The sequence below is a fragment of the Centroberyx affinis genome, unplaced genomic scaffold, assembly GCF_046629955.1.
Source record: "Centroberyx affinis isolate AG114_WGS23_722 - 3 ecotype Tasmania unplaced genomic scaffold, CSIRO-AGI_Caff_v1 ptg006143l_1, whole genome shotgun sequence".
NCBI lineage: Eukaryota > Metazoa > Chordata > Actinopteri > Beryciformes > Berycidae > Centroberyx > Centroberyx affinis.
Window position 1 is genome coordinate 31,512 of NW_027283122.1, and position 18,635 is coordinate 50,146.

Sequence of the window (18,635 nt, forward strand, 5' to 3'; positions counted from 1 at the left end):
GGATGTCCACTTATCACAGGTTTGTGGACTCATCTTGTCTGTGTGTGTCTAGGTTCCCACCAATACATTCACTGCAAAAACTGACAAACTTGTTAAGTCATTTTATCTTGTATCCCGACTTATCAAGCTTATTATTTATTGTTTTATTTTACGAGGTTTTTTCAGGATGATGTAACTTGTTTCAGGACATTTACTTATCTTGGAGAAAGTTTGTTTCAAGATTTTCTTCACTGTGTTATGATGATTTCTTGAAAGAAATTGGCATGCATCAAGTCAAATTTAAGGAAACCAGTGCAGTGCCAGTGCAGTGAGATAATTTGACTAAAAAGATCATAAAAGAAGCTGAGTAGGTCTGGAAACAAGTTAAAATCATTTGATAACTTGTCATTGTGTTTACCTTACAGTCAAAAGTGTACTTACAGTTTAACATGGAAGCCAATGAAGTCTTCTCATCTTTTCATCACAGATGGATCTTGTACAAAGGTTATTTAAAAAGTAGAATATTCTCCCAAACAACCACATGCAAGTCAGTATTTCTTAACTATTGAGTATAGTTGTAGCTATTGGACAGCACCCAAAAGAGGTGGTGGAGCTTCATCTGGAGGGTTCCCACATGACTGGATCCTGGGGTGAAAAAGTTTAACAACCTCTGACGTAACCATACCATAAATATATACCGTAAACAAAGAATAGATCATCATTAGTGTGCTGACAGCGGCTGACTCATGACAAAATAAATATAAAACTGTTTATTTCTCTTACCAAATGAACTGCTTTCATGTATTTTATTATTTCATCACATTAAAGTCCCTTTCAATATTATGGCCTTTCTTTATTGTTTTACAAATATTAAGTTATCCACAAAAATAAAATAACTTAGATAATAACCATATTAAAACATAAAAAATACATACATACATTACATTTATGACATGAAAAAAAATGCATATTGCTGATATCCCCCAGAGTTTTCTCCTGAACACAATTCTGCATGTGCAAACTACTTATCTGAATCAAAATAATCTGTGCCAAAAACACCAGAAACATAATTTCAGGTTTCATCTGCTTTCAACACAGAAAATGATTTGCTTGAAATAAATTACACTGACTGATAAGGAGCCTCACTTATAGAAATCTCTTAAGATCAAATGCGATCTTAAAATGTGTGCATAGGAAGAAATCCATGTCAACTTTGTTATTTATATGCCTTGCAGTTGACATCAAAATGTCCCCGGTTGAACATCTGATGTGATACACACACATCAAAGAGGTGTGAAGCAGGTGAGTGCAGATATATTATGATAAGAAGCTTACAGTGTTGCACACAGTACATTGCATCACAAAACAGGAACTACTTTGATTGATGACAGTTTAGGATGTTTATAGTGTGAGGAACTGAAGCCTGTTCATGTGCGCTCAATTTCCTGAGGCACTTATAATTTATTGATGGTGTGTGTGTGTGTGTCTGTGTGTGTGCAGCTTTATTCACTTGTAATCTTTTTCATAACTGGGTGTATGCACAACGCTGTTCGGATCAAGCTGAAAATGAAACCCAAGTATATTTGTTGAACGAGGTTTGCTATGAAGTGTATTCTGACAGTTCTCTTGGGGAACTTACATTACATACACCACAACACAGACAATGTATGGGACATTTGGGAAAATGAGAATTCAGAGAACAACGTGTCTGCACTGTGTTTCAGGGAGGTCGAAAGTCATTACATCAAAACAGCTGTACAAACTAGTCTAGTAACAATGGTTTTAAAACAATGATTTCAAAGTGGGATTCACGAAATAAACCTTAGATAGGGGGTAGTGCTTTGTTTTTACTCTATTTGAACATGATTTGTGTGAATTTTATTGGAACATCCTCCATTAGTGGGAAGGAAATGTCTACAGTTGTGAGAGTCTGATAGGAGGAATCCCGGGAAGCAGCACTAACAATCAGACTTTCAAATCATCAGTCTTTTGATTGGCTTAAGCTTCAGCCGCTCCGCTCAGCTTCATCATTGCTATAAGGTCCCGCCTTCCACGGTGGCCATCATTTAGTGCTATTTAGAGACTTAATTTTAGCAGAGCATCCTTTTAATGGGAACAGTCCAGTCTCTGTTTTCTGCCTTTTCACCAGAATGCGTTAATTGAGGCGTGTAACCACCATTAGCAGGGTCATATTCACTGTTACAGGAGGTCATGTAGAGTGAAGGTCACCAGTGTGAACCTGATAACTGATAACTGGCATTGCATTTACACTTCTAAATTGCCCTTGGACAAGGCACTGAATCCCTAACTGCTCCAGATGTGTTGCACTGTGACGGATCCTGCACTCTGACCTCTCTAATGGCTGTATCTCTGTATGTATGTAGGAGAGAAAATAAATGCTGATTAAAATGTAACATGGCTTAGTTTGTGCTGTAAGTGATAGTTATCCTCAATTCCCCTCAATCCCTCAGTTTTTTCTTGGGTGTGTATGGGATGTTGTCCTTAGCCATTCCCCCTCAAATAAAATTCTTTCTTTATGTGATCTATTGATTATTGTCGTCTTCCTCGTAGCTCACCTGAATCCCACGCAGCTGTCGGCAGAATTCTTTCAAAAAAATTTGTCATTTGTTGTTTTCAGAACCCCAATTTGAATTTGAGTGTTCAGATATTCATCTGTCATAGCTCTGTTCAAGGATCTAAGCTCGAAATCCCTCTGTCTCGAGAGGAAAGGCAGTAAAAGTCCAGGCTCTCTGAGTTGTGGCAGCTTTGGACGCATGCTGCATGTGGACACTCTTTATCAATGTGCACATATATCTTTCAGCTGGCTCAACTGTTCCACCTTCTGTCCTTGCTCTTCTGTTCTACCAACAGAAAACAGCAGTCCATCGCAAAAAGGAATGGGATACATTATTACAGTCATATCCCCCCGTTTCAAAATAAAAACAACAATTTAAAAAATGTCTGTATTGCTTTTTTTTTCTTTATGGTGTACAGTCTCTTGGTGTGTGTTTCTTCATTTACAGACACTGACCCACTCTGTTATCCTGCACTCTTCGCAAACCACGTAGCAGCACCAGTGAAACTTGCAGTTGCAGCGTTCGCTCCGCGTCTGCTGGAGGATGTTGTGGCCTCTCCCGCAGCACAGGCTCTCACAGTTGTCCATGCCGGGACTGGTCTTGTTGCAGATGCGGCCCTGCGTGCCCGCCGAGTCCGACCCCAGGTCCCGCTCGCAGAAGTCCGGCGACTTTTCGAAGTAGACCAGCTCGTTGATGTTGGGCCGCCGACGGTGCGTGTGGTGGTGGTTGTGGTGGTTGTTCTGGTGGTGGTGGTGGTGGTGGTGGTTGTGGTGGTTGTGGTGGTTATGGTGGTTATGGTGGTTGTGGTGGTTGTTGTGGTGGGAGTGGTCGAGCTGGCCGGTGTTTCGGTTGTGGGCCTTGATGAGCGTGGCGATGTGGAAGCGCTCTTTGAGCAGCGAGCCGACCACCCGGAACTCTGGAGTGACCTGCCAGCAGGTCTTCAGCTGGCAGCTGCCCGACGTCCCGTGGCACTTACATTTCCTCCTCATGTGGTCCAACACCACCTGAGAAAAACACAGAGAGAGAGAGAGAGAGAGAGAGAGAGAGACACAGAGACAGACAGAGAAAGAGAGAGAGAGAGAGAGAGGAAGTGAGGGAAGGAGCAGGGGCAGAGAGAAAGAAAGAAAATGAGAAAGATTAAAGACTTTGTTACTTATATTCATATTAGCTTTGACCCAGTCTTTCAAAATGCTTCAGTCTTTTTCCACATGTTCATTCTTGTAAGCCAATGGTTCTCAACATGGGGGGCGGGACCCCCCAGGTGGTCGCAAGATGATTTTGGAGGGGTGCAAGATGATTTATGGGATAGGAAAGAAACATATTTCTACACAAATGTATTATTTATTACGTCTATTTTTTCTGATTTTCAGATTTTTCTCTGTTTTTTGTCGTTTTCTGTTTTCCGATAAATGAAATTCACACCTGTAACAGGGGTTGCGAGTAGACATCACTCCATTTTAAGGGGTCACGAGCCAAAAAGGTTGAGAACCACTGTTTTAAACAACCTTCACACCTAAAAGGTTTGAATAAATAGTGTTCTGCTGTACAGTGAATGACACTTAACACGCTAAGGAAATATCGGTCCCCCGCTAAATATGCAGGTGGTCCGACTCTGAGGCTGTTGTCAAACACACTGATATCAAATAACACTGATGGATGCAGGCATTACCCAAACAGACAGTAGTGTCATTATTCATCTTTTGGCATCAAGCAATGACTCCAAGCATTACCCACATGTAGCGGCACATTAGGCATCAGAGTACTACAGTATTTACATATTTTCACTTTTTGGGTTAATGGTGGCCTAGAACCACATGCATATTCACAACTACGCTCTTTTTTAACGTTGTCAGTTTGCTTCCCAGTTAGTCGACATTTGTTTTTATTGGATTTGAGAAAATAGCATGACTGAATGAAAGCCATTTTCACACTGCATGGACTAGCTCATTTGCCCCGTCCAGTGGAAGTTTAGACCTTCTAGACCTTCTATGTTCACCATAGGCATTACAACCAGGAGCTTGATGTAGTGTAAGAAAACAAAAAGTCTTCAAGGACTTTTTATGTTCTTTAAGGTCTAAAAGTACTTATATGATGGCTACATCTGCATGCACAAACAAGCACACACATATGTCCCGTCATAGGATGTCGAAGATTCCCCCACCCCTTTCAGCAACGCACTCACACACACACACACACACACACACACACACACACGTCAGCGGTTGTCCCCTCCCACATGGCATGAGCCCTGTCCATCCCTCCCAGCAATGTTCCCTGGAGGCTTGAACTTGTATGTGAAGTATGTGTGTATGTGTGTAAGTGTGTGTGTGTGTGTGTGTGCGTGTGTGTGTGTGTGTGTGTTTGTATGTCATCACCAGGTCTAAACTTTAAGATCCAATTACCAACAGGAACACCAGGCCACCCAGAGTACTGACAGATGCTGCTGCTGCTGCCGCCCCTATCAACACACACACACACACACACACACATACACACACACACACACACACACACACACGCACAGGTATACACACACATTCCGTGTGATTGCACGAGGACACACATGCATACATATGCAAGCAATATTGCTCACCTCTGAGCAAACAAATGTACACACACACACACACACACACACACGACATGACTCAGCCACACAGACGGCCCTCACAACATCTGCCCAGAGAGAGTGAGAGAGAAATAGGGGGCATATGTCAAATTTGAGGAGATAAGTTGAAGTTTTTCACTGTCAGAAAGTAAATACAAAGGATTGAGTTTCCATTCAAGTGCAGTGTACTGTACTGTTAAAGCATGGTGTGTGTGTGTGCGCACATACGTTCATGCCTGTGTGTACCTGTGTGTTTTCATGTATGCCTATATGTGGATGTCTATGAGTGTGTGCATGAATAATCTTGTAGCCTGTTCTTGCTTTGCTGTAGAGCGTGAAACTCTCCCAAGAAGAGAAGCACCACGTGGATCATTTTCCCTGTTAAGAAACTACACAGTCAAAACCCATCCATTATTTAACTAGGATCTGATCCATTAGAGAGAGAGATGGGAACAGAAGGAGAGAGGACAGAGGGAGAAAAAAAAATAAAGAGAAGGAGAGATCTGTCATGTAGCTATTGAGTGGGACAATCCACTTACCCACTTCTCCAAACTGAAGGTCACTTTGGACCAGTGCCAAAAACAGATACTTCTCCATCCCTGTCTGACTCCTCCTTTCTCAAGGGGAGAGAGAACAAGTTGTTGAATAGTTAAGAGGGCTTGGTTTGCGTGCCGCCGGGCTCCATTTCAGCGCCCGCTGTGCTGTGGGTTTTCCCATTTGAACAACCCATGCAGAATAGAGAAAGAAGAAAAAAAAAAGATAGAAAGAAACATGCTCCCTTGTTCCGGAGCATGAATGAGCGGAGTGGTGGAAGAAAGAGTGAAAGAGTGATAAATGGGGCCACTTGACTCATCCGTTTGGAACGAAGGAGGAAAAAAAAAAATACAACAAAAGGAAACACTCCTGCTTGCAATAGAGCCAATGCCGATAGTGATCAGTCTTAAGCAATCAGACCACCGCTGCAAAACCTGCGGAGGAGGGAAAGTCATGATGCCTCTAATTACAAATAATCAAAGAAATGGCGTCGCGGGCAGAGTCACAGGTTATGCAAATGTGTTTATAGGTTATGTAAATATGGGTTTATCGGTTATTAAGCTAATTTTTTACAGGCTATGTATATGTAAATATGTAATACTGCATATGCTTATATGTTTGAATATATGTTTATGTTACTACCATTTATACCGTGGTTATCCAAACCCAGCAGGAATGTAGGCTATTTGGGAAAATTAAATGTTAGGATCACTGGGAAAAAATAAATATATAAATAAAAAATTCTGAAATGTTAAGTGCACCTTAAATTAATTTAGCTGGTCTGTAACAACAATTATGCACAAACAATATAATATATTTTCAGTTTTTGCATCATTGCATGTTTTGCTCACAGTGCCTGTTGAGAAGTCTGAGTTTTGGATAAACACGGTTCTACTGTTATTGAGAATGTGGAAACGAAAGCTAAAGGAAGCAGTGATCAGTGGTGAAGAGACAGAGGCTCTAAGTCTTGTTTGTAAACGTAACGTTATCATAATCCCACAAACGGCACTTGCATTGACTTGAGATTGCAGCGTTGGGCTCAGTTTTTACATAAGGGCCAGGGCAACCCCAGAATCACAAACCTGCTGGCCTTAAACACACAGCACAGCCTGTAATTATAAAACTCTCTAACCCACTTAAACCTTAAAGACACAAACTGACCTGGAATCATAATTGCATCCATACTGCTACTGTTTTCAGGGTACATTCTCCTCAACTGGCTAGTGACTTCAAAGGACAAAGAAAAACTATTTAGCTATGAGGTATTAAAGTGTTATTTCTAACAACACTACTGATGGATAACATCAAAGAGAAAAAAAAAAACATGGTGTTCTGGGATATTTTGAACCACAGCGGACTACAAGTAGCATCCACAAAACACACACACACAAAAAAAAATCAAAAAACAGTTTGTCTCAAACTTGTTGCTTGTGTAAGTAGTAGTAGGAGTAGAAGTTTAAATTCACTCCTCTGGTAGAAATAGTAACCTTTGGCTATGTCAAGAGCACATTTTGAATTAGTTTGATTGGTAGCACAGCTGTCTGTTGTGCTGCAGGGCGCAGAACGTGTGGGTTCAAGACTGGAGAGACTTGGCCTCTGTAACACTGGCAGCCTCAAAGGATGAAATGCTATTTATGTTAGTTATTTTATGTGTAATTTCTTGAGCTAGATGTTCAAATAATTGGTCTCCAGCAGAAACCTTGTACCTTCAATTTTGCCATTTTTAGTGTGTGGTTCTTGTAATAGTGGGCTGACATTATTCCCCACATGCTTCCAAATGTTTCATGACCCTAGAATTAAGCCAAACAACAGATAATGCGTTGTGAAATACCAAAAAATGCATGGGTGTCAATAGAAAAATCAAGCTATTTTTCTCAATTCGTCACAACTTGACCTTTTTGGAAGTGCAAGGTCTTGGTAGGACACTGATATGATATAAATACTCTGGAGGAGAAATTAAATGTTATTTTGTTTCTGGTTTCTCACATTATGAATTATGTGTCACTACAAAAGGCCATATAGCATCCTCAAATACTAAGCCTATTAGATTTAATACCTGTTGCCTCTGAACAAAAGTCCAGTCTGAAAGCCAGAGCTGCTGCATTATCTCTTAAGTTTAAAGGGGAATACCGCTCAATTTAGGAATTAATATATGCAATTTATCTGCCCATCCAAGATCAAAGGAATAACATCTGTGAGTTCTATTTTAGGGTGGGTTTATCCGTTAAACACACATGGCACGCTGCACGCCCTGCGCTCCGGCTGGGAAAAGCTACTGAAACCTCAACAATAAAACAAACTTATAGGTGAAAGGTAGAGTGTGTGGGAAATGTCTCTCCTTTTGACAAGCAGTTGAAAGGCAATCAGGTACAATCCAGACCTTTAATGGGTGATAGGAAATAGGGGAGCTGTCTGCTCTTGCTATATTAGAAGTGGTCTGTCAGTGTGACATGCAGAGTTCCTATCTATCTGACAAAAGACCTGGGTGAAATGGTAGTTGAGTACATTTTGAACATGTGAAAAAAATAAAGAAAAAATAATAACACATTCGGAGCACCTGATTTACCTTAATGCAATGGAAAATCCACCTTAACAGAGTATATACCAGTCTAGTAAATAGGTGTGACATATAGTGTAACTGATGACAGAAATGAGCAAAATGATAATTGAATGCTTTTTGAAAAAGCCAAAAAAATCTAAGAGGTGAAAGAAGAAAATGGTACGCTAGCTTCATGTATCTTAACTTGAAATGATATTTCCACAATACAATGCTATTCAAAAGTGTCTGACAAGATGAATGAAGCATACCTTAACTAGTTCAAATATGTGAAACTGTTCAATTCAATCAGGTGAAAGTATAGGAGCAGTGAGCTAAGGTTAGTCTTTTTTGTTGTTGACTTACCTACAGTGTGGATTTAAAGATTAAAAGGTGAGTGTGAGGTAAAGCAACAGACTGACAGTTTTTAGTGATGGGTCTTTACTGGCCTCCATTATAAACCAGGTTTTAAAAAATGACAACAGCAAAAAAGAGCAACTTTCAATCACTGTCCTTACACTCACAGTTTGGACTGTACTTTTCCAGATCTGCGTCTCTCTAACAGTCTGGTTGGTTGGTTGGTTGATAATCAGATGAAAGATTGTGATTGTCTGGTTTGTTCCTGTTCCTTCTCAGATGCACCTGGGGCTACGGCCGGGCGTGACAAAAGAAAGGAAGAGAGAGGGAGAGAGAGACAGAGAGAGAGAACGAGAGAGAGAGACAGAAATAGAAAGCATGAGAGAGAAATGTTGTGTGTGTGTCTGTGTTTTTGTCTGTGTTTACAATATCTGGCTTGACTACTGTGGCTGATGAGAGACGAACTGATGTAGTGATTTATTGTTGAACCAAAATGTAGATCCTGAGAACAAGCCCTCGGGACACACAGGGCTGGAAGAGGAGATGTTGGGTGGTGCAGTTGCGGGAGGGGGGGGGGGTATGGGGGTGTGTGTGTGTTAAACAGAAGTGGAGGTGAGGGGAGAGGAGAGGAGAGAGGAAAACAAGAGGATGACAGGGGGAGGAGATGAACTTCGGATTAGTTCTCTACTGTCCCTCCACCTCTTGTAGACACACAGAGGTTGTATGTGTGTGTGTGTGTGACCACAAATCACCTGTCCTACTAGCTGATACTCTATCTAGGCTCAGTCATCACCACCCACCGCTATCAGCTTCGGATTAGATTGTACTCGGTAATCTTATCTAACCTGTCATCACCTATGATAGTCTTGGCAATGTGAACTAGGAAATACACAAATGTTGTAGGTCTCACCAAACTTCTGAGCTAACCATAAAAATGCATAAGGATTACTTTCAATACTCATTGCATAACTCACATACTGTGTTCCTTTTAATCCTGTGCACTATTTTCATTTTAAATACGTTTAGTTGGCCCTGGTTAAACTCACTTGGCCTTGCCATCAAAAACTGGTAAATGAAAGATGGAAAAGTGGCAAATAAAAGCTATAGTGTTGCATGTTAATGTTTCCAGAGAGTCAGTCGGGACCCAAAATTGGGTCGTGAGAAGATTAAAATAGGTCACCATATTATACAGGGAAAAAAACTGATGGTTTTTAGATGAAGCAAGTGTCCAGGATATGTTGCCTAGCCTCCCCGAGTCTCTGCAACGTAAGGTAGGCAGAGTGAAATACTGTAGGCTAGCAAGTTGTTAGCAAAAAAAAGTAGTCTTTTGAAAACATGCATCCCTGGAGAAAAAGAGTGAAAACCGCTGTTGTATGCTGTCCCGTGTGCTACACGTTGGCTTACATTGTACTTACACTAGGAGGATGTAATTGCCTCCAAATTCATTGGTGGACCGCAGTTAGAAACACACATCTGGAGAGTTTTAATTGGCTTAGAGAGTGAGACAGAGGCGTCTATAAAACAACCCCAGACAGAGATCAAATAAGACATGTTGGTGGCAGATTAGGACTGCAGGCTATATAATACAGTAGAGCGGAGCGAAGTACAACATTTTGGAGCAGAGCAAAGCAGACTACCGTGCAATAGAGCAGAGAATTTGAGTGGAAATGAACAGCATAGAATGACGTAAACTAAAGTAGATCAGATCCGTATTGCAGGAACTGGCCTGGGCTACTCTACCACAATCTAGTATTATTCTGATATTCAGAATTAATCAGAATGCAGTTTATTGACAAAGTAAAGGCCTGAGTATTAATGTCTTCTTAGGGGTGTATGGATTCAAAAAGACTACATTAACTTGCAAAACATGAGACACACCTTGTCTCTGTTTATTCACTTGCACATGACCTGATGAAGCCTTAGGGTGAAAAGCTGACATTTTTAGTTTTCCAACCACATGCAAGCATGGCTATTAACACATGCCCTATATCAATTATTAGAGCAGGTTTTTTATATGCTTCATGTCAGTGCTTCTTATAGCTCCAGCACTACTTTAACACATACTGGAATCCACGATAGCTGTATGTCAAAGGTGAAGTGTTACCATATGGTTACTACCAAATGAGAAGGTATGGCCTGGGATAGTATACAACACCAAAGAATTCTGACTCACTGTATGATGATGTCAAATTCAACATCTTATACCATTCAATTAATTCATCTTATACCAGTTTCTCACTACACGCCTTTTAGCCTGATTTTAGGTCCGATTTCAGGTCCGATTTCGCCATCGTCACTGGATTTCAAGATCGGGCTGAGTAATTTCTGACTGACTTTCAACATAGCTAATCTTGTAGTGTAAGAGGCGTTAAGGATTCAGTGTCTTGGGCCCTGATCACGCTGCAGTACAATCGGGGCCTTTTAATTTCCAAGACTGTCAATCTGAACAAATCTGGATGAGCCCCTGTAGTGTGACATGGGCAACAACACAAATCTGTGACAGAGAGTGGCACCAGCCAATGAGACTTGAGCTTGAGATGGAATCAAATACAAACAGGAACTGAGCTGTCTGTCCATGTTTGGTGCTGCACTGACTTGTGGAAACACAAGCACCCTCCAAGACTTGGGTGTTGCGGTGTTGCTCTGTTGGTCAACCCCATGACTGACGATGTGTGTTGTATGTAACGCTTCTTGTTGTCAAATGTGTGATCCCTATTCCCACCTCATCTTCAAAGTTTGTGCATCCGTACAACAGACACATGAGAAATCTGCCAAAGTTTGTCATTTCTTGTCTTTCTCCCTATTTGAAATGTTGTTGTTATATTCTCTGACTTATTCATTGATATTGTCTGTTATGTGTTTTGTGTATCTCGTTTACTATGTAAAGTGTCTGTGAGTATTGAGAAAAGTGCTATACAAATAAAATGTATTATTATTTGTATTATTAGTGTGAAATACTTTCCTTTTTCATTGTGTCTCAACTCAATGCTATCATAATCCACACTTATTTACAAGGTGCAACCTCTATGTTATATGTTCAACATTTGGAAGCAAAGTAGATGGGCAATTTCGCTACCAGTCATGACCAGCTGCATTTTACTATTATATTTTGTGCCTTATTCCCAATTGTGTTATCCATATTGTATTTAACCCATTAGCCATTCCCTGTCCTTTTGTAAGTTGTTTTTGTTTCCCAAATCCGTTGCCTTAAAAAGTTGTGTCATCACCATTAAATACTTTTAGGGGAATTCTAATCTAACGTCTATCTGTCCCACAACCGACCCTTCTGTTCAATAAACAACAGACTAGTCTGCATGCTGCCTTGTGTTTGTCAGTTCAAAGACTATCTACTAAAGGACCATTAAATCCAAGCAGAAAGCCAAGGCGATATCAAAGCACACAAACAAATCCCACAGCAGCACATTAAGCCCAGACATCACTTTAAACAAATCAAACGCCTTGCATCAAAAGAACAGTTAAGCGCACACAGACAAATACACACACATACATACACACACACACACACACACACACACACACACACACACACACACACGCACACAGACACACACACGCATACACACAAATACTATCACAAGCAATAACTGAACAAACACATCTCTCTATTGTAAGAAATACACTACATTATAATGTTTTTTGTGTGTAGTATTTACTCACTGTTAATTGTACACGATGTCCACAGATCTCATTTAGAGCCTCTAATAAAATGTTATTACCAACATAAGCACTTCCACCTGCTGAGCTTTTACTATGAAGCCTGAGAGAGAGAGAGAGAGAGAGAGAGATAGGGAGAGAGTGTGCATGAGAGTGCATGTGTGTATGTGTGCATGTGTGTGTGTGGTGGGTCAGATCAAATGCTGTGCCTCCCTGCACTGTCAGGACTAAGGAATGCTGCGCACACCACTGATGATGTGAAATGGCCTCTGAGGAGCAGAGAACTAACCCAGCGCTAATGCTATTTCGGATCAAACACACTTTGCTTTTCGTGTGGGTTCTGAGTCAATGAATTACCGTGAATGGACTCTCCAAAGCGGTTTTATCATTGCTCAAGGGTTAAATTAAGCATAAAAGGATCTTGGAATCCCACTGTTGCTGGTTTTTATCGAGCTGGTGGGGGGTGCTGATCTGGATCCATTATAGTTCAAGTCACTTTACTGTATGTGTGCGTCGGTGGAACAATGTTTTGTCGTAACACACAGAGAGAGAAGTCCTCAGTACACTGTTGCCTGTAAACATCAGCTATATAAATGTTTACAGTTCTTCAGTTGGTGGCAGCTTTCTCTCAGGACTAAGGTCAATTTACTTTTGATTGAATCCAATCAAACTCTTTCATTTGCTTATCATAGAGAATTCATTCTCAATTTTTATTAATAGGTTTCATATGACTGAAATGATTTAAGTGGTTTAGACTGAGTCTAGGCCAGTGGCATCTCTGTACAGAATATGATCACAGTGATGAACAGTGGGTTACTTGTTATACATATTTAACAAGGGGGTGGAAAGGAGATATAATGTGTAGTTTCCCCAATAAAAACACTTCCAAGGGGGAAACCATCCCTCTTCATCCCCCCTCAGGTCGGGCCCTGATGGTAAGTGATAATTACCATAGAAGAAGGTACTTGCCAGTCATATTGCAGACTGTTGCATAGCTAGCATTGTCACCACCTGCCTAATGAACTGACAGGATTCAACAGAGCCTTGGCATGGCTCTTCACTTTGCTACATGAACACAGGAAAGCGTGCCAGGCATTTGTTTTGAGGTGTGCATTTCTAAATGATTGAGCTCAGAGAAAAACTTGGCGAAGACATTTACTGGCCTGGCGAAGTGTTTCCGTGTTACAAGCAGCCACTGTAAACATGTAGTCACGCCGCTGAAACCGCGCTCATTAACTACTGTACTGTACTGTTTTGTTCACTCAAAATCAGCAACACCCTGGAGGACAGATTCAGGGAGAATAAAATGTAATTTGTAAGAGATCCAAATTAATATCGGGCATCTGAGGTGAAATCAGCACAGCTTGATTGATGCAATTATCAATTAATTATCTGGTAAAAAAAAATCAGTTAAATCAAAAAGTAGCGATGAGCAAATTCAACATTTTTCTCTACTTTTGATTTTTTAATGGAATCATGGATTTAGATAAGCAAATACAAATATAATTCAGTGATTAAAGTATTTGAATTAGAGTTAAAACACCTTTATCCTCTGCTGTCACTGACATTTAGAGTTGTAAACAGAGCTAAATGCAACAGGAGTGTAAATGTAACAAAAAAGACAAACTAAGTGGAAAAAAATGCATTATAGAGATTAGAGATCTACATGATCAAACATGGAAGCAGCAGCAGAGTCATTCACCGCCTTTTCGATGTTTTGGAACTTTTCTTCTCACTCTCTCTCTCCAAATCCCTCTGTGATGAACTTGTCTGCAAAATCTGTACTACTGGAGAGGAGTTGGAGGAGGAGGCAGAGAAGGAGGAGGGGGGGGAAAGAGGGGAGGGAAGGAAGGGCGAATCTCTTTCTACTTTCCGCCCCGGTGTTTGAAGTCTAAAATCTTTTGCAGGGTTTTAAACATCTGTTTCCAAACTGCCAGCAGCCACTAATTAGGGCTAAAAACAAGACGGGACGTCGTGAGAACCCCGGGGTGGGCATGAGGCGACATGCACACCCCGCTAAAAAACCACCACATTCCTCCGCTTAAAGACTACTTCTCTGAAAAGGGGGGTGGGGGTGGGGGGCTTGGGTGGTGGTGGGGGGGTGGAGGGGGGGCGAGGTGGTGGTGGCGGGTCGGTGGGAGGAGAGAGAGAGGGGAAGGGTAGGCATTATTTTGAGGCCCCACCTGTCAGTGTTTTCTGTTTGATTCTAGGGGCCGTGTGTGTTTATGTGTGTGTGTGTGTGTGTGTGTGTGTGTTGGGGGGGCGGGGGGGTAAGGTCTTAGAGGGGTTTTGTTGGGGTTTTCTATGCTGTTTGAAGTCATCAAGGTGCGTGGTATTCTATAACAGGTCTGCAATGACTCATTCTGCGCTCGTTCTCTGTCTCTCCCTCTTTTTCTCTCTGTCCTTCTGTGGCCTTCCCTTTCTTTCTCTCTCTCTCTCTCTCTCTCCCTCTCTCTCTCTCTCTCTCTTTCCTTCTCTCTCCCTCTGTTTCTCTCTCTCTTTCTCTGCATTACATTTCCAGCCAGTGATTGCCTCTGTACATGAGATTCATTAGAGCAGTAATCTACAGCCTGTGGTAAACTGTGACAACTCAGCCTGACTCTGAGCATGTTTCTGCTCCATGTAAAACCTTATAACTGCTATTTGGTTTTGTACTGAATGTTTACATGGTCTCCTAATTTCATGCCCCTAAGCCCCATGAAAGACATTCATGAGATTAATTTTGTAATTTCAAGAATACAATAGGGGATTAATGATTATCTTCCATTCTCTATTCTAGACAAGCTCACTGTTTAGAGAGGCATTTTTTTGTGTAACACCAGTGATGTATAACCTGATCTATCAGATGGTAAGTAGACAAAGGACTTCAGCTTTGAACCCTACCTAGGTCATCAGGGGTCATCAAGCCAGTGTCTAAACACAGGAGGGAAAGGTCGGGGGCATCGAGCATCATTTAGTTTCCCAAGACCGACCAGAATCTTTGTCAAAAAAAGAGGTAGTCTCTTTGATGTAGTTGACAACTTTGAGTCAAAGATCAGAATTTTGGGTCAAAAGGATCAAAACATCAAAGTTTCTCTTGTTAGACTGATGTCTATATTTGGCCACAACAGAGGTCAGGCTCACTAAGATAGAAATTAGCAGCTTGGCACACGCAGCTCAAACTGTGAGATGAAATGTGAAAGTTAGTATTTTGTCATTCTGCATCACCTCTCCTTCTTGAAAGATCAAACTGTAAATGAAAATGAGTAGCATCATTTATATATGTTTTTTCTTTTCCTATGAGCTAGTGCAAGGTTTGAAGAGTGTGTAGATATTTTCATCTTGAAACATTCTCTCCATTGCCCTTAACCTCCCAACAGCAGTGCTGGCACTCTCCTAAGATATATTTGTAGGATATATAAACTTCATATAAAGTTATATCTTCTACGTAAACTCCTTAACTTGCATTGTGCTTCTGAATGTTAGCTTCCTGTAACACAGTAGCAGCCTCATAAATTTGCTCTGGAAGTTTTTGTTTCAAGTCATGTCTGGTGCTAGTGTTGGTTTCCATGTCTCGTCTTGTATATCAGTTCTTGACATTTTCATGAGACATCCCAATAGCTAATGTGTTTGCTCACACACAATCAGCAACTGCTGCCAAACACAGATTCTTGGCGAAAACAGCAGAGAGAAGTTGACCGCACTATGACTCTCTCTCAGCGACTTTGCAGCGATTCTATCAGAAAAACAGAAGTTCAGAACATGAGGAGCGATACTTCTCTTTGCCAATATTTAGCCAAATTGATGTCTGTGGTTGAGAATCATTTAACATTATATATCACATCATGCCATTGAGTTTATGCCTATTGCACAATGAAAGCAACACTTATCTTTGTAAATATTTAGGCTAATTGGTTTCTGTGTCATTATACTTCAGCTGACAGGGTATTTAAATCACCGCCAGTGACATCATCACCCATTCAAATATCTATGACCCTATCAAAAAGTCACATATGGCCATCTCCACATGGCATAATCACAATAAAAATGAGGTTGTGGTGTTTTGTTGGGGAATTAGCAACGGAATCAAGGTGGGTGACAATTCAATTGTTCTAACCCCACATTTTTACATTTTTAGGCATTAAGCTGATGTTCCTAGCAAGAACAATTTACAGTGAGTAGGGCTTCAGTGTCTTGCTCAAGGACACTTCAACAGGATGCACTGCTGTTGATGGACACATGGACTATGGTAGGGATCAAACCTGGTACTTTTTGGATATGGGACGATCTATAACCATTAGGCCATCCTGCCACCTTCCATAGCCTTAAGCAAGCATGTGGCCTCAGGAGTATGACAGCATATAGAGCACATGCTGTATCAAGGCCATATACCATGACCAGCCCTCCTACCAAATTTCAAAACTTTTACTCATTCCAGCCAAACAAAAAGAAAAGGCCCCAAAAGACAGATTATTCTCTTGCCCTGGGACCCCAGCTAATGAAAGCATTACTGCTCGTCTCATATCTGCAACCACCCAGAGTTTATTCCCATGTCAACAGCGCTGATTGGAATTTATGTCGCCAGTACTTACTTACTTCTACGACTAGTACTACTATTACCACTGCTGCTGAGGCCTGCTGCCGCTGAGCTGGGCTGACTCGCTCCACATTTGTGTTTTGTCTGCATAATCAAGGAAACCAAAAGTAAACTGATGGAAAGATACAGGCCCAAATTACTCAGGAGGAAACAGTGAACAATGAGCAATTTACGGTGGCTTCTTGTCTGTGTTCCACCGCAGTGCTGGACGCCATCAAGCCTTATCACTGTCATTTACATCTCTCTCTCCCATTGCCCAAGGGAGCAAATTCTGTGGCAACTAGTTGGCCAAAAGAAGGTAGAAATTACACTATAGAGATCAATTTAATTTAGGAATACAATAACACAGAATGGTTAGTTATTTACTGTAAATCAGCTAGCTTAATGTAAATACCTGATTAAAATGGTTAATTACTTAGCTGTTATTTGTAAAAACTAAAATAAAAAAAATAAAAATAAAAAAAACAATCTGGTGCTACTCAAACAATAGGTTGACAAAAGGCTCAAATAAACATGCCACCTACCCACTGAACTGCACCTGTCAGTTTAGATGTTATGCTAATCTAGTGGCCTTATTATCCAATTAGCCTGACAGCAGCACAACAATAACACACCGCTCTCACAAAACAAGCCACACAATCAACCACATGAGCCGAGGAATCCTTTGAGGGACAACAGCGATATTCAGGCTACAATGTCATCATCAATCAAAGTTCAAATAAATGCCATCAAATAGAGCTTGATCATCAACATCATTAGTCAAAGTTTAAATAAACTAAAAGTCTGTGCAGGTGTTACACGTAGCAGAACTTTTTGTAACACAAGCTTCACAGAAAAATACTTCTGACAGTTCCTCCTGTGAGCAACATCGGTTTGGTTTATTTTTCTAGGATACATAATAAATTATGAATCCATACATAAAAGTATCTTCACAAAACCGTTATTCCATAAAAAGGCTATGTATTGAGGCAGTTCCAACACATAAAAGAAACCTGTTGAGAATCCCCACTGTGGCCATCTTAACCAATATGCATACCTCTGTTGGGGCTGCACTGCAGAGAGGGCAAAAGGGCAAATGTTCCCTCTGAGCTGTTAAGTAGATGAAATTGAGCATGCATAAATTGCCAGCTACAAGATGCTTGATTGGACAAGAACTATGGCTCCCAGTACAACAAGCACATAATGATGAGAAGCAGTGGCTTAAAAACTTTTTTTTTTTCCTGGAAATCCACTTGTTAAAAATGTTTTTATCTGACAGATGATCTGATCTGTTGTGCAGGTTAATTAAACAAAAACAAGGTAAATTTAACAAAATTTCCCCCAATTATAGACTGCTAACCTAATTAAACTATCAAAAAAAAGTCAATTTTAATCTACGTGTTGTAATCTTGCTGTCACACAGTTTTGGGTCCCAGTCCAGCTTTGTTACAACACTGGTGTAAGGAGGTTAATCTGGTTTAGAAACTGGATAATGACAGTGGATTGTCATGCAGGACGAGGAGATCAACGGATTGCAGCAACTAATTATGCATTTGATGAATAAAAAATACAGTAGCAACCAATGTAGAAGCCTCCCATACTCCCACTCTATTCTGCATTGGTACAATGGCTACATTTGTATAGATACACAACTGTGATAGCAATAAGATTATTTTTTGATACCCCATTGAAACACATAGTAACAATACTGTGTTAAACATACTGTATGATGATGCTGTCACATTTTGATTCAAATCACCTTTAAACAACACAGATGTCCTGTTGTTATTTTGGAAGACTTCAACTGTCAACTAAAAA

General features: G+C 40.7%; 1 protein-coding gene across 1 annotated transcript in view; it reads right to left on the reverse strand.

The window, feature by feature from the left end:
• Positions 1-779: 779 nt before the first annotated feature.
• The window catches only part of wnt10a (wingless-type MMTV integration site family, member 10a), a 28,826-nt gene continuing 10,970 nt past the window's right edge, over positions 780-18,635 (reverse strand). The window contains exon 4 of the mRNA XM_071512188.1: positions 780-3,559. Within this exon, the coding sequence (XP_071368289.1) occupies positions 2,993-3,559 (567 nt within the window). The 3' untranslated portion in view covers positions 780-2,992. The remainder of the gene's footprint in view (positions 3,560-18,635) is intronic.